The following is a 17,099-nucleotide window of genomic DNA, read 5'->3' as shown; positions in this document are numbered from 1 at the left end:
TAAATTTTAAAAAGCAGCTCTTTCATTTCTACTGAACGACACTAAGCTAATATGCTCTTTAGTATACAGTAAGTTCTTTTTTACGCGGGATCCTTCTTTAAAACGGTAGAAGATATAAACCTCATTTCAATCACGTTTTCCGTTTTAGGACAAGAATAATCAAATATCGGTTTTCAAAAATAATCACAATTTTTGGTATATTTAATGAAAATTTTAAATTTTGCATTTTTGTCTTTAGTTTCGAATGATATTATTATTTACAAAATTTATTTAATATGAAAGCATTTGAGATCTAACCAAATTACGGCAATAAATCCCAAATTGGAGCTCGTAAAACGCAACGAAAAATAAGGTAAACTAGGAAACCTCGAATCAAATGTTTTATCTGAACTTGGTGTGTCAAAACTAAGCTATCTTCTCCTATTTTGCTATATGATTTTTCATATATATCTATTTCATACATTTAACTGAGTTTTGTAACATCCAATTTGAATATTGTAGCACCTCGAATATATATATTTAAAATAGGCCGATTTACGTAACTTTATTCAACTTTAACTACATTCCACGTGGACAACTTATGGAGGTAGGGGGTACGCAAATGTCCACGTTTGTCCACGGAAGAAGCGAGGGGGTAATGATGATTTCCACGTGGAAACGTTTTTTTCCAAAAAAATTTAAATCTGCCAAAAACATACATTGGCTTATTGAAAAATTTCTTCAGAAAAATTTCTTCTGGGTTTTAGAGTTGGTTTCAGTTATATTTTTGAGATAAATTTGAAATCGTTTTATTTGTGGACTCTTCGTTTTTTTCGGAAATATTCTTCAGACATATTGAGGACATGTTAAGAACATTCCAAGAATTTCGGGTGAATTAGGATTTTTTTTGTTTTCTCTTGTTAGCAGAAGTACTTTAAGGTTTTGTAGAATAATTTGTAATAATATCCCTTGAATTTTTTCACCATTTCAGGCACTTTCAACTAAACTAACAACTGAATTTGGATTGCGTTTCGTCATAAGTCTCATTTATCTATAAAACCACTTTTAGCTAAATTTGGAATCAATCTCTGCTTTGGTCTTTCTTTCTATTTAAAAGTGTCCTCCAACCATTAGGCTGAATAATAAATTTCTTATTGCACTAATCCTCTCATTGGAATAACCTACTTTATCAATTAGAACCTAATTTAGGACCATTTTGATTTTTAGTGTCAACTGGTTTTTAAAATAACTTCCTTTTGGACTTGGATAATTTTTTGTTTAGATAAAGGTTTTAACAGTATCGAGGAAAATTATAATTCCTTCCATTATCAAGCCTTCGATGCGTTTCTAGAATCTTTGTTTCGTTTTGCTTAACGTGTCTTTTGAAGATATATATTCAATTTTTTTTTTAGACTTCTGCTGGATTTTGAGGAGGTTTTTCTGCATTAACTTTTGTGTGCTTTCTTTCTACCTTTTAAAAATGTTTGAATTTTTTTGAGGTTTATTTGGGGTAAATTTTTGAAAGTAATTTTTGGCCTTTTTCTGTTCCTGCTGATTTTTTGGATTTTCCAGTTTTCCTGAGAACTTGTTAAACAGAAACTGAAAATAGTTTTTACTTTCTGTTTCTAATGGTTTCAGTCAGTTTGCTTGTCGACACGTTTTTATGTTTTTTTTTTTGTTAAATTTTGTTACTTTTTAAATCTCTTTACTTACCTTACCAATCAGACGAGAGCCGTGGTGGCTCGTGCTGTATCAAGAATTTGTCGCCATGTTGCTCGGTTCTGGGCTGTGTTTCGCCAGTTCCCCAGGCGTCTCATCACCCGCAAGTCTCCTTCGATCTGGTCGAGCCATCGTGAACGCTGCGCCCCTCTATTTCTGGTGCCGGCAGGGTTGCTGAAGAGAAGTGATTTCACAAGGTTGCCGTCCGGCATTCTTACGACATGACCGGCCCACCGCAACCTATTAACTTTCGCCAGGTGTGCAATGGGATTCTCTCCAAGCAGCGCGTGCAGTTCGTGGTTTATGCGCCGTCGCCATTCTCCGTCGTCCGTCTATACTCCACCGTAGATAGTCCGTAGCACCTTCCGTTCAAAAACTCCAAGAGCGTTAAGGTCCTCCGCGAGAAGCGTTGTCGTCTCGATCCCGTAGAGGACTACCGGTCTTATCAGGGTTTTGTACAGCGTCAACTTCGTGCGTCGTCGCACTCGATTCGATCGAAGTGTCTCCCGGAGTGAAAAGTAGGTACGATTTCCTGCCTGGATGCGTCTTTGGATCTCTTTGCTGGTGTTATTGTCGGCGGTCACCAGTGACCCCAAATACACGAACTCATCGACCACCTCAAGCTCATCACCGTCCACAGAGACTTGAGTTGGAAGGCTGATGTTGTTCTCCTTGGAGCCTCTCGCTCGCATGTATTTTGTTTTCGACGCATTTATCCGCAATCCGATTCGTCCAGCTTCGGCTTTCAGTCGGGCGTAAGTTTCCTCCGCCGTCGCAAAATTACGTGATATGATGTCGAAGTCATCCGCGAAGCCCAGAAGCTGAACAGACCTTGTGAAAATTGTGCCCCTCGTGTCGATGCCCGCCCTCCGGATCACACCCTCAAGGGCGATGTTAAACAGCAAACAGGAAAGTCCATCACCTTGTCTCAACCCTCTGCGCGATTCAAAGGGACTCGAGAGTATCCCCGAAACACGCACGAAGCACATCACTTGCGCCATGGTAGCTCTGATCAATCGAGTCAGTTTATCCGGAAATCCGTTATCGTGCATGATCTGCCATAGCTGTTCTCGATCGACTGTATCATTAGCCGCCGTGGAGTCAATAAAGATGTGATGTGTGGGCACGTTGTACTCGCGACATTTCTGTAAGATCTGTCGGATTGAGATGATCTGGTCCGTGGTGGCACGGGCTCCCATGAAACCCGCTTGGTACTGGCCCACGAACCTCCTGGTTAAAGGTGATAGACGGCGGAACAGGGTCTGTGAGAGTATTTTGTAGGCGGCATTGATAAGCGAGATGCCGCGGTAGTTGCGGCACTCCAGCTTGTCGCCCTTCTTGGAGATGGGACAGATAACTCCCTCCATCCACTCGTCTGGCAGTTTTTCCTCCTCCCAAATCCTGGAAATGACCCAGTGCAGCACTCTAGCCAGCGCCTCTCTTCCATGTTTCAAGAGCTCGCTCGGCAGTCCGTCTTTGCCTGCGGCTTTATTGTTTTTCAGCTTCCCGATCTCACAAAGGACTTCGTGAATATCGGGAGCTGGTGCTCGATCATCCGCTGCTGGTGCTCCTAGGTTCCTGCTCCGCTTCTGTTTGCTGTTTCGCCATTCAGGTGTCCATCGAAGTACTCCTTCCACCTGTCGACCACCTCGCTGGCATCCGTGAGAAGGTTCCCATTCGCGTCGTTGCACATGTCGGCTTGCGGCACATACCCTCTGCGGGACTGGTTTACCTTCTCATAGAATTTCCGCGTTTCACTGGCACGGTATTGCTGCTCCAGCTCCTCATGCTCACGATCCTCTTGCTGGCGCTTCTTTCGTCTGAGAACCGTGGTCATGTCGTTCCGTGCCCGTTTGTAATTGGCCTTGTTCTCTCTCGTTGACCTGCCCAGGTATATCGGCCAGGTCCGGTTCTTCTCATTCACCGCTGCCTCGCACTCCCCGTCATACCAGTCGTTTCTGCCACTCGGTGCTTCCACTCCTAGTGTCGCCGTTGCGGTCTCCACGATAGCTGTGCGAATGCTGCACCAGCCGTCTTCGAGAAGCAATGCGCCCAGCCCCTCCGCTGTGGGTAGCACCGCTTCAAGCTGTTGCGCGTATTCCTCCGCAGCCTGGGAGTTCCGGAGCTGCTTAATGTTGAGCCGCGGGGTTCGGCGATGTCGCGCGTGATATACGGTCGACAGTTTTGAGCGCAATGATACCGCAACTAGGTAGTGGTCCGAGCCAATATCCGCACCGCGATAGGTACGTACGTTTGTAATGTCAGAGAAGAACCGGCTGTCGATGAGAACATGGTCAATTTGATTTGCTATACGTTGGTCAGGTGATCTCCAGGTGGTTTTGTGGATGTCCTTACGGGGAAAGAAGGTACTTCGGACTGCTAGTCCTCGGGAAGCTGCGAAGTTTTAGAATACATTTTGGAGCCTTCTGTGTTATTTATCTCGCGTCTAGAAGTGTTATCATTCATTCAAGGCATAAATGTGTAAACATGTGAAATTATTTTTGATTTTAGTCTCTTCCAACTTCGGAACCATTTACAGCAAAACTTATAATGTATTTCTTCTGGTGCGTTTCTCAACCCTTTTAGGATGAATTTTCACTGAATTCATTTCATTCTTGGCTTTTCTGGTCTAGGTCGTTTAAAACTGAATCTGAAATTATTTTTGTTATTCTTTTGATGGGTTTATTTTTGTCTAATCCCTAAATAAACTTTCTCAATTTTTTTGTAAAAAAATGTTCGCGTGGACAAATAGGAGGGGAGGGGGGTCATCAATGTCCACGGTTGTCCATGCGGGGTAGGAGGGGGGTAAAATGACGACTTTTCTGTCCACGGTGGACGGCCCCTATTAACTCAAACATAACATTTTAACAGAGCGAAACATAATACAACATGTAACAAAACAATGTTTTCAAAGAACTATTGATATAGTGACTTTTTATGCATATTGCACATAATTTCGTAAGGATAATATACAAGTTAAAGTTAAACTATTTTACTGAGCTCGTATAATGATATTATTTATGTTTTCAATTGAAGTTTCATGACTCGGTCAATATTTTCAGCATTAATGCAGCAGCAGCTGTATGTTTCTACTTCCATCGGTTTATTTATCCACTCTGTTATTGGCATCGCTTTCATCAAAATTTTCTGATTCTCCATTGACAATATAGACAGACTGTTAGAAAATGATATGTGGTGCTTTAGGGGGAGCAAGAAACCCACGACCTTGAGAAGCACACTGTCCTTGGAACTAATTACTGAAAACGTTCCGGATTTATCCTGATGTTAGCAAATCCTCGGTAACGCAATGGAATCGTTATATTTTTCAAACATCTAAGCATTTTATCTTTCAATAAACAATAAAGACGCCAATGAGTCCTAGATACATTCGAGCAAGGCATGAAAGTTGTCAGATTGTTGTCAATTTTAAATAATGTTTCTCGGGGAGTCATTTTAAAAAGCAAGCCAGATTCTACACAATTGTAAATTTGATCGGTTATCAAACCATGATTCATCATTTAATTTTTTAACTCTTGAAAGAAACCATTAACTTATAATCAATTTTTCTACGCTAGATTTCACCGCTAGGTGGGTAAATGGTTTTTTTCTTCTTACCAAATACTTCTCTTATATATCAGAAACATGATAAAATCGAAATGCTTTGAGCTTGAGTTTAATGACCGCACATTTCGTAGTTGCACAAGGAATCACGTGTTTGGCTACTTCAGCAATTCAGTAGCTATCGCTTCTGTATGGATCGACAACGGCACCGGCCACGTCCATACGATCGTTAGGGTAAGTAAGGATGTTGTAAGGAAGAAAGTGTAACAGTCCCGACAACAACTGTCGAAGACCGGGTTTACCTCTGCATCTCGACGACTGCAACGGAAAGGTAGGATTTGGTCACCGTGGTAAGTGACGAGTCGAACAAAGTTGCGCGCGAAGTAAACTCATTACGAAGGCAAACGTAGGTTAATATTGCGTAGTCGTTAGATTAACCACGATATTTGACGACAGAACGAAACCTACTCCGACTTGCAACACGCTTATATAAAAGTAACAGATGAGCAATCTCCGGTTAAATGGTCATATCGAGGCCGAGTTGCGCGCATCCTCCTCCCTATGAGCGTTACGTAATTTATGGATGCCGCCTTACTGGTTTGGTTTTTGGTCTTTAGAGGTATAATGAAGTTCTTTCATAACTTTGTAAAACTTGAATTTCTTGGCTTTAAAAAAAATGGATAAATACCGAAATCCGCATAAAAAAGTTGAAGAGGTCGTTGTATAGTTAACGTAGAACTACGACAGCCCATCTCATGCCAATGTATTTCTGATGATTGCTTAGGGAATACATTCAATTGTGATTATTCAATTTGATAATATAAAGCGAAAAATTTTAGTCCTCTTTCTCCTTCAATTCTATTTTTTAATGACTGGTTTGAGAGTATTTGCCCACTTTAGGCTGTTTAACGTTGGATTCCAAAATAAAGTTTGAAGTCGATTTGCGGACTCTGTACAACATTCTGATTCCGAGAATATCCATACTGGGTGACATTTTGTTATTTTACGAAGATTTTCGCAAACTGAAAGTTGAAACCTTGGATTTCAAAATAACCTGGTGTTTATTTTATTCCGGAAATATCCGCATTAGGGGATATTCAATCATTTTATGCTGTTTTCAAGGCACCGAACAATGGCGTCCAAAGTTGATTTTCGGTCGCTGAGCTTCATATCTCTATTCTGAAAATATCCATACTAGGTGGTATTCAACCATTTTAACAAGTATTTCCGAAACCGGAAGTTTCCGCATTTCGATGAATGTAATGCTAATTTTCCCATCGATTGCTGTAAAAATGAAGGAAATTCGTTGAAAACTGACTGAGTTTTAAGCGTTTAAAAGTGGACAATTTTCGTGACACTTTCGATGTTTCCGGTTTTTTAATGTACACTCTCATAATGTTGCCGTAAGACGTAATTCTTCGTCAAAAAACTTTATTTGCTTAGGGTTTTTTATCATTTCTGCTAAATTCATTCGAAAATAAAGCAATGTTATTTCTACCTGTGAATCGTGCTAAAAATCAGGAAAAAATTTAAAAAGGTTAGTCCAAATCAGAGAGGATTTAGTAATTGGATTAAGTAAACTCTTCGGAAACTCCAAACTAACGATTTGAAAATGAAAAATGAAAAAAACACGTCGCGTAAGATACAACTTTTATGATTAATCCTCGTTAAGTTTAGAAATTCGTAGTAAAAACCCGCGCAAAAACACCTTAGTGTACCTAGAAAGTAACTATATTTCTTAGTTGACATTACCTTTACTGGTGGCATTGATCGAATACCACAACGTACCTGGAAGTGAGAATCACGAGCCATCTCATCAGGTCGAAATGACGCCAGCGCCACCTCGCGATGGATTTCCGTACTGAACTGTGAACAATCCTAAAGCCCTTGACCTTAGGAGTAAGTGACCGTTATATTCTGAAAATTTGAATTGTGAGATGAATTGAGCTGAAAGACATCGGTTTTCGTGCTCATTTTATTCTCGTAGCGGTGGAATTCTGCACTAAACCGTGGATCATTCAGAAGCCGTTGACTTTCTAAAAAAGTTTGCTGAAGACCGCAACCTTCTATGTCGTCAGATGCACGAAATATCTGCCTATTTCAGGTGATGCTAAACTTTTTAGTGGGTGCTGCAATATTCAAATCGGGTGTTGTAATATTCAATTAAGCGACTTCAAACTTATAGGCTACCCGTTATACTTTTTTTTCTTGTTTTGAAAATTGTCAATTTAGTTAATCCATAGTAATACATATAAAAATTATTGTTATTAATGGCAAGCTGGCGTATTTTATCTCTGAACAGTCTTTTTTTTCTGATAAATTAGATCATTATAGTTGATTACTGGTTAACTTTTTATTGTTTCTCATTCAAACAATTTGAGAATACAAGAGCAATCTTACTACAAAACTTGTATTACCTTTTCTAATACATTTATATTACCTTTTTTAATACAATCCTTTTATATGCTGAAATTTACACGCCTTTTTCCCAAATCAATTTATTTTTTCGCTTCTTAGTCAGATATTTTTCTTTACTAATTTCCATCGTGGTCTCTTCTTGAATTCTTTTTGTTTCCTTTTTAGTCTCTTTTTTCAGACATTTGATTCCCAAGGTTCCTATATTCGAGTCACTCAGTCGCTACCAGATTTACGATTCAAACGAAAATACAGCACATTTAATACGCATTTGCAGTCAAATTAAAATTTAAGTTTTAGCATAAGTCAACCACGAACAATAACCTGCTTTATGCGTCTTAGTTAATTTGCTCTGACTCACAGCCGCATAATTTTTTTTTTTTCATTCTCATATTTCACAGTTCACTACATCTGTACTGTATGATCCGGCGCGGAAGAAAGAACCGTCCCAGTCGTTTCAGACTGAACGGGACGCTTGCCTATCCTACTTCACCAAGTGGAACGAAGCCGACCAAGTGGATTTTGTAGAGCAGCTCTTGTCCCGCATGTGCCATTACCAACACGGACACATTAATGCCTACCTGAAACCCATGCTGCAGCGGGACTTCATCACTTTATTACCGAGTAAGTATTCCGGCTTGTACAGACAGTACCAGACACAGTCAACATCAGGCGCAGTACAGTTTGTCATCGCAATCGTGGCACTCTCGCTTTTGTTTTTGATTGACGGAGTGAAGGTAGGTACCCGTACGTTTTTCGGGGCCAATTACAACCTTGACGGCGCGCAATTGTTCGTGCATCCGTTTGCAATGAAGAGTACGCTTTTTGTCGACAATAAACGTAATCGATTTCGAATTAGTGTTAATTTGGCGTGCCATTCGCACAAAATCGTTGCAATAATCAGTTACGGTAAAATGAGGTAAACTTAGCACAAGAATTGGTTCGTTGCAGAGATGCAATATTTTACTCTTTAAGTTCATATGTTATTAGTTTTTGTTCGGAGAAGTCATGTTGTTGTGCAATCTTAAGCTTGCCAAAGCATTTTTTTATTCTAAAAAACTTGTTTTCGCTTGAGAACCGTTTTATAAACAAAAAAAAGACCATTGAGTAACTTCTTTTTGTTACTTTTCTTCAGGCTGAAATATACTGTTAAAAATATTCTCGAACATGTTTTCCCCATTATCTGAGAAAAGTTCTGTTGAAATATCACGACAAAAAAGTGATTTTGAATTTTTATATTTCATCTATAAAGTCAAATACTAATTTTCACAACCAGGGAAATAGCCCTAATATTTTAGCATTTTTTGTTGACAACGACGCTGATAAAAATCATCAACGATCAAAAGTTACCTTCACTACTAGCATTAACACTTCTTCAATTCTCCACAGCAAAAGGATTGGATCACGTCGCCGAGAACATTCTATCCTACCTGGATGCCAAATCGTTGTGCCGGGCGGAGCGCGTCTGCAAAGAATGGTCTCGCGTTATATCCGAAGGTATGCTCTGGAAGAAGCTGATAGAGCGAAACGTCCGCACGGATTCCCTCTGGCGAGGGCTGGCAGAGCGAAAAGGATGGTAAGTGATGTTGGCATTAGCGGGAACAATAGTTCTAATCATTTCCAATCGTTCCAGGATAAAATATCTGTTCATACCGCGCCCGGGCGTCACACACCGACCGCACAAATTCTACCGAGAATTGTTTCCGAAGATTATGAAGGATATAGAGGCGATCGAAAACAATTGGCGCACGGGAAATCACAACCTACAGCGGATAAACTGTCGATCGGAGAACTCGAAGGGCGTTTATTGCTTGCAGTACGACGATGATAAAATTGTTTCCGGTCTGAGGGATAATACTATCAAAATCTGGGACCGAAATTCGCTGAATTGCTGCAAGGTATGCATCGAATATTAGCTTCCTCATGTTCATTGTGAATAATGGATTTTTTGTTCTTTTTCTAGATTTTAACCGGTCACACTGGCTCGGTCCTCTGCCTGCAGTATGACGACAAGGTAATCATCAGTGGTTCCAGCGATTCCACAGTCCGTGTATGGGATGTCAACACTGGTGATATGGCGAACACACTGATACATCACTGTGAAGCGGTGCTGCATTTACGCTTCAATAACGGCATGATGGTGACCTGCTCAAAGGTAAGAACGTTCATGAAATGGTTGAATTCGGTAAATAATACATGTTCCAATTTGAAGGACCGCTCTATCGCCGTATGGGACATGACATCACCGACAGAAATTGCCCTGCGGAGGGTGCTGGTCGGCCACCGGGCGGCAGTTAACGTTGTAGACTTTGACGAGAAGTATATAGTTTCAGCATCTGGTGATCGCACGATCAAGGTGTGGAACACCTCAACGTGCGAATTTGTTCGGACGCTAAATGGCCACAAGCGTGGCATTGCCTGTTTACAGTACCGGGACCGTCTGGTTGTAAGTGGCAGCTCAGACAATTCTATAAGGTAACGATAGAGTCTTCCCAGTTGAAATAGTTACCTATCATCATTTTTTTGCAGACTTTGGGATATTGAGTGCGGTACCTGTTTGCGGATTCTCGAGGGTCACGAAGAGCTTGTCCGCTGCATTCGGTTCGACTCGAAACGCATCGTAAGCGGCGCTTACGATGGCAAGATCAAGGTGTGGGATCTCCAAGCTGCCTTAGACATTCGAGCGCAGACCAACACACTGTGCTTAAAGACTTTAATGGTGAGTGGAGGATTTTATCCTGTAATTTTAAACCTTTTCTTCACATCCGCAAAACTTTCATAATAGTAAATTTGCTCCAAAATGATCCCAAAAATAAATTTAGCTTATGAAACGATAGTAAAAATGCTGCCGCTCTTGTTTCAGGAACATACGGGCCGAGTTTTCCGGCTGCAGTTCGACGAGTTTCAAATTGTGAGTAGCTCCCACGACGATACCATCTTGATATGGGACTTCCTCAACTGCTCGCAAAAGGACGAAACGACGACAACGCAAGCTCTGGGCCAGGTGGGCCGAAGTCCATCACGTGAGTATTCTGCCTCTGCTGCTGCTGGTGGCCGAGCTCAGCCCCAGCAAGAGACTGATGATGATGATGCATACTAAAACGATACAATAACCAGCGAGCAAAATAATCCTAAACTAGATTGAAATAAACATGGCAGTAAACAAACATCTTCTTTTGAAAATTATTGTATGCACACACACACACACAAACACAACTCAAAGCTAACTACAACCTATTGCTTATTTTTGTTCTTCTCTTCTCTCCTGCACGACGACGTTTCGGTTACGGGTGAGATATGCCATGTGCGCGCGGGATCGTTCGAAATATTAGCTGAAATCACGTAAGGATTTACCGCGCGGAAGCATGTGTTTGTGTAACTGCTATCATTCGAGAAAAAAAACAATAGATATTAAACCAGTCAACCCTGTCGCGTTTGACAAACAATAGCAAAATCTACGTGAGCAGGCAACACATACACACACTTACACATAAATACATTCTTAAAAAAGATGCTGATCGTGCCACCCCTATGTAATTTAGGGCGTGAAACAAAACGTGCATGTATGGCGACCAGAGTTAGGATTGTATTCCCTCATAATGATAACAGATTTGAAAATAAACGCTCGTGAAATTCAGTTAACTCACGAGAATATCTCGTGGCAACAGAATAAATAGAATGAATGACGCATAAACAGCATAAAAACAAATCTACTAAGCTTTGTATAGCGAAACAAACAATTGCGGAAGCTTGTATGTATGGTTGCATGTTTGTTTATTACTTCACTGCACTGTTAATGTTAGTTGTAGCAATAGCAGGTATCAGGATAAACCGAAACCGGCGATTGTTTAATTGTGTAGCAAAATCTAAAAGATATTTTAAGCTATTTCACATGCATAAAAATGCTTTTTGGTTGTTACATACTTCAAATTCCAATTATTGCTTTCTTCACTACCAATTACAACCGAGGTTCCGAGAATACAAACCCCATCTTTTTCGGTTGAGGAAGTTTACGCCTGACTCCGTTTTGCTTTGCTAGTGAATCGATTTTTTTTTCATTTGTGGATTTAGAGTTCTGTTCGTATATGCTATCTGATAAACCGTAGGCTTAGGTTGTGCAGGTAAATTGGGAGTTAAAGTTGTGCGAGAGTGCATGTTGCGTGTCAGACTGTCGTGTATGTGTGGAGAGGAAGGAAACAGCGGCCTGCCAGGTTAGATAAATTTTAAACCTTTTTAAGTAATAGCTATTTGATTATGAGTGAAAACTGTACGTGGGATGAATGTCCCGAAAGAAGCGCTGTTGTTTATTAGTAATACCAATATAATTTATGGAAGCTCTAGAGCGACTAGAAATAAAGATTGATCCGCTAATAGTATAGTAATGATAGAAACACAAATACCGTCAACCCGTGTAGAATTTTCCCTTTCAAAAACACCTTTAAACAAAGTACAGTGGATATGAGAAAACAATAACAGACCAGTTGTTATCTATTAATCGTTTCACGTTTCGGATTACGGTAAACATGTGCAAAATTAAAAAAAAAAGATGTATCATAAATCATGGAATTTATTCTCAGAACTAGGTAACGTTATATTTGAAAATCATTCGACTCTGTAGAGAAGCGAACCTTACTTGCACGTCAACGAAATAGTCCGCTTAGCTATAGGAGTGCTGGCTTCGGAAAGATCTGAACTCAAGAGAATCTATTATGTATATGAAACGACGCATATAGATGAGGAAGAGAGGTGTGTGTTGAAAGGACGCAAGAATTATGAAACCTGCTTGTTGGGGAAAAGCAAACCGGAAAAAATATATTCATCTGGAAATATGTAAATTAGATTTTACTTGCGGTTGCTTTATTGATCTATTTATATATCCGAAAGTGATAGTTCTACTGAAAAGTTATTGTTAACATTAATTGATTTTTATTACGAATATAGTATTGACTAGTTCTGAGTGATTTTTGCTGTTTATCATCTATCAAAATTTTTCTGATAGGTTACGATTGCATTCTAATATTCATCTCAAATAAAATAATAGATAGATATATGATATGTGCAAGCATTTAGATTGGAGATTGATGTCGTATGTAGTTATTTTGTTATGTGTTCCGTTGTAAACAACGCTATGACTAAACGTTTTGCTTTCTACTTTTTGTTTATACAGTGAAATATCTGCAAAACGAGCAAACGAGCCCGGATTTGAAACAACGATTGATTAAAAACGGCTGAATTCAGTGAGAAATGAACGAATTTCTACAGATTAAAGGTCCATTACAGATTCAGGTAGGTGAACACTATTTCATACTTTTTATGGTTGTTTTTATCCTCTTCAGAAAAGACGGCGAAATAGGCGAGAGTGGAAAGTAATGATGAATCTTGTAAATATATGAAAATGCAGCTCTGCCTGTCCGATCCATATAGACTCGGAAACTACTGAACCGATCGGCGTGACATTCTGTATATAGGGGTTTTAGGGACCGGAAAAGGTTACTAGGTTAGTTCGAGACCCCACCTTATTCCCTATCAGTGCTGCGAACCTTCACTGTCATGAAAGAATATTCAGTTGAAATTGAAATCTTTGAATTTCAACTTTCAACGAACGAGCTGAGAATGGAAGAGAATTTCAGCTCCAATCAGTTGACAGTGATAGCAGCATTTCTATGATTTCGCACACGCTGTGTTGCTCTAGCGATGTTTATGCGGACGGGAATGTAGATGCTTATAAAATGGCCGATTTCCATTTAATATGAATATCTCTCAGAATGTCGAAAACCTGGAAAATCAGGGAATTCATTTTTCGACCAGAAAATATCAGAGAAAACTGAAAACAATCAGGGAAAATTTTTTAACCGAGACACGATTCTTTTTTAAACGGGCCAAAACGGATTTTTTCAGCGTAAAAGGTTAATGCGGTACCTTTACTGTTTGGTTTCATATCCGATCGAACGCTTTTTTCACTGGGGTTTCAGACTTGCGTCCATCTACGTTGTACTATTTTGTGATTATTACTGAATAATATCAGGAAAATTAATGTTACATTTAAGGGAGAATCAGGGAATTTAATTGTGAAAATTTTGCGCCACCATAATCTCCGGAACCAAAATTATGTACAGAAGCTAAAAATCGACCAAAGACACTATTTTAAATTCTTAGACTCTGGTGTCTGGAAAACAGCCGAAAATGACCAAATACCATCCAATGTGAATATATCCGAAACCCAGAGGCCAAAAATTGATTTCACATGCTATTTTGAAGTCCAAGATAACGACTCTCCTCTTCTGGGAAATAGTGTAAAGTGAATAAATACCACCCAATATGGATATTTCCGTAATCGTGATGATGTACAGAAGTCCAAAATCGATCCCAGATACCATTTCGGATTCTAAGATAGCGACTTCCGGTTTTTGGGAAACAGCCGAAAATGACCGAACACTACTCCATACGGATATTTCCAGAATCGAGGTGATGCACAGAAGCCAAAAGGCGAGGATTTTGTCATTCCGGTAAAACTAATCATTTCAAACGATTTGTCTTTTGACTTTTATCGTATCCAATATTCGATTCGTTATGCATTTGTAGACTTTAAACAAATCGCAAGGAATCAATCAATTCGGAATTTTCAACATTATTTAAATAAAGAAAAAATCTAGCAGGACAAAGTTTGCTGGGTCAGCTAGTAACATTGCTGACAAATTTTTGGAGCGTTGAGTGATCACTTCTCGATGCATTACCAACGGGACATAAGGGTAGGTGTTCCAGTAATGGAGGGTTTAAGCACCAGTGTTTTTTAAAAACGAGAATATCAATATTCATATCGCAAATATCCAACACATGTTACTTTGGTGTAATTGGAAATATCATAAATTGTCATGCACAATTACAGTTTGTATATGTTATAAACAAAATATGTATGAAAAATTTTTTTTTTTAGAAGGGGGGATTTGTTAGTAGCTTAAGTATTTATGATAAATATTAGTAAATAATGAGTATGTGTGTCCAATCACAAATGGTGACTTCTCAACACTGTTAGAAATTTGAAATTTTAATTGTTAGGATTTGTTTGCTTTCGCAATAAGGACTTATCATTCGTAGGGATTTAAACCTACTTGTCAGAAAAGGGGAAGTAAACTTACAACTAACTTAATTGCTAACTTATTGGCTATAAAGAGAGCTTATCGTAGCAATTGAGGATTGCAACGATTTTTGTCGAAAATTGTTAATAATTTTATTTGACATAGCTTCTAATGGTTCAACACCAGTAAGTCTATGTAATTCGAGTGTACCAAACCAAGGAGGACGCTTCAAAATCATTTTCAGAATTTTATTCTGAATCCTTTGGAGCGTTTTCTTCCTTGTTGAACAGCAACTTGACCAGATCGGTACAGCATAAAGCATTGCTGGTCTAAAAATTTGTTTGTAAATCAAAAGTTTGTTCTTTAAACAAAGTTTAGAATTCCTGTTAATGAGAGGATATAAACATCTCGTATATTTGATGCACTTGGCTTGTATACTCTCAATGTGCTCTTTGAAAATAAGTTTTTTATCATAAATTAGTCCCAAGTACTTAACCTTGTCGGACCAACTTAAAATAACCCCATTCATCTTGACAACGTGATTATTGTTTGGCTTGAGGAAAGACGCCCTAGGCTTATGCGGAAAAATTATCATTTGAGTTTTAGAAGCATTGAGAGAGATTTTCCACTTTTGCAAGTAGGAAGAAAAAATATCTAAACTTTTCTGCAATCGACTGCATATGACACGAAGGCTTTTTCCTTTTACGGAAATGCTTGTGTCATCGCAGAACAATGACTTTGTGCATCCTGGAGGCAAATCAGGAAGATCTGAAGTATGTATGAAAAATGAATAATTTTAAACGAATCTCATGTACCAGTGATGGAGGCAATGTTACTATAATAGTGGAAAATGTGCCAGTAATGGTGGTAGTCGCGATTTAATTTTTTTGATGCTCTGAGATAGCATCCTAGGCCTCTTTCTTCACCGTGGTTAAACGTCTAGCATAAAACAAGCAAAGCCTTGGTGTTACATTTCGATTTGGAACTTGACCTTCTGTTTTTATACATAGGCTAGCGCTACGATTCTACTGACACTAACAGTCTTCTCACGGGCCGAGAATCGAATCTACGACAACTGGCTCGCTAGGCCAGCATCGTACCTCAAGACCAGCTGAGAGATAGCATAAGCCGTGATAATTATTCACTTTGAGTTTAAAAAAGTTTTGAAAAATGAAAAATGAATACTCCATTTTCCACTCAGACGAAAACGGATCGTTGACTCAGGTATCCCGTAGTGCCTAGACGCACCGTAAATCGTTCTTTCACCGCATTTGATGCTTTCTAGGCACTCGGCACTGGTTTCTTCAGTGTACGAACATGATACCTGGTGACGTTTTTTCTTTTGCTGCTGCATTCTGAAAAAAGCATGACTGGTAACAACCACTGGTGCAAAGTAGAATAGAAGCTTACCTATGATATTAAAATGTATAACGGATTGTATTGAGTGAACCAAAATCAAATTTACACACGAGAGTAGCTCGCGCACCAAAGTTTGTTTACATCTGCTCAGTTACAAACCTAACCTCAAATGTTGGCTGAAGCACTACCACTATTACTGGAACTGGGGTACTAAAATTGTTCCTATAGTGGAGTTTCAATTTATTCAGTATTTTGATGATTATTTGTGATTTTTTCGATTGATTATGGTAAGAAAAATAATTAAGAACAGTTCTACAAAGACTGTTGCCACAGAAATCGTGTTTACATTGATATTTCTTCAAGCTACGAAATTTCACTGTAACGTTACAAATTTCGTAAGAATCTTGCTGTTTTTTTAACTCTCGAATGAATTAATAAACAAGAAGTGTTTGGATGAGATTTCAAGCCAATATAGTTAACCAAATCGTAGACATATTTCCACAGAATCAATACAAATTATCTGATAATATAAAATTATCCCGGAAAATGTATTAATCACGCCAAATTCTGGTATACCACCACTACTGGTACACCCACCATTACTGGCACACCTACCCTAACAAGGTCTACCAATCAAAAAATAAACATTCATTTCACTGTTAACCGTTAATGAAGGCAGATGTGTTTTATTTGTACTTTACAAGTGAGATGCTGGAGCTGGAGATGCCAACGGAAGAGGCACTGAAGCTGAAGCGTTCGAGGTAGCAAACGTTCCGTGGCGTTACCGGCAGTAAAAAAATTACGAGGAAGGGAGAATTATTCGACGTTGTCTTTTGCGATGCGGTTGATTTTATTCCACAGAGGAAGCTGGTCTGCATTTGACGGTGATGACGAAGGCGTTCCCGAAGGTGAGAAGTAGGCTCTTGCCACGATTTGCATGAGTCTGAAGAGCTATTATTACATCCTAATGCAGAATACATCCAACGCAAT

General features: G+C 39.2%; 1 protein-coding gene across 3 annotated transcripts in view; it reads left to right on the top strand.

Annotated features, from left to right (window-relative positions):
• The window catches only part of LOC129727270 (F-box/WD repeat-containing protein 11), a 71,085-nt gene extending 58,142 nt beyond the window's left edge, over positions 1 to 12,943 (top strand). Inside the window, exons 2-9 of one of the 3 annotated variants that reach the window (XM_055684936.1) lie at positions 8,076 to 8,298; positions 9,064 to 9,250; positions 9,308 to 9,572; positions 9,638 to 9,829; positions 9,887 to 10,149; positions 10,204 to 10,393; positions 10,538 to 10,697; positions 12,842 to 12,943. In XM_055684936.1, coding sequence (XP_055540911.1) covers positions 8,076 to 8,298; positions 9,064 to 9,250; positions 9,308 to 9,572; positions 9,638 to 9,829; positions 9,887 to 10,149; positions 10,204 to 10,393; positions 10,538 to 10,697; positions 12,842 to 12,906 — 1,545 coding nt within the window. In that variant the 3' untranslated portion in view covers positions 12,907 to 12,943. Of the gene's footprint in view, positions 1 to 8,075; positions 8,299 to 9,063; positions 9,251 to 9,307; positions 9,573 to 9,637; positions 9,830 to 9,886; positions 10,150 to 10,203; positions 10,394 to 10,537; positions 12,515 to 12,841 lie in introns of those variants that run through there. The other 2 variants (XM_055684937.1, XM_055684935.1) reach the window with 2 other exon arrangements.
• Positions 12,944 to 17,099: the final 4,156 nt, after the last annotated feature.

The sequence above is a fragment of the Wyeomyia smithii genome, chromosome 3, assembly GCF_029784165.1.
Source record: "Wyeomyia smithii strain HCP4-BCI-WySm-NY-G18 chromosome 3, ASM2978416v1, whole genome shotgun sequence".
In the NCBI taxonomy this organism is placed as follows: Eukaryota; Metazoa; Arthropoda; class Insecta; order Diptera; family Culicidae; genus Wyeomyia; species Wyeomyia smithii.
This window is presented reverse-complemented; position numbering and strand designations above follow the sequence as displayed.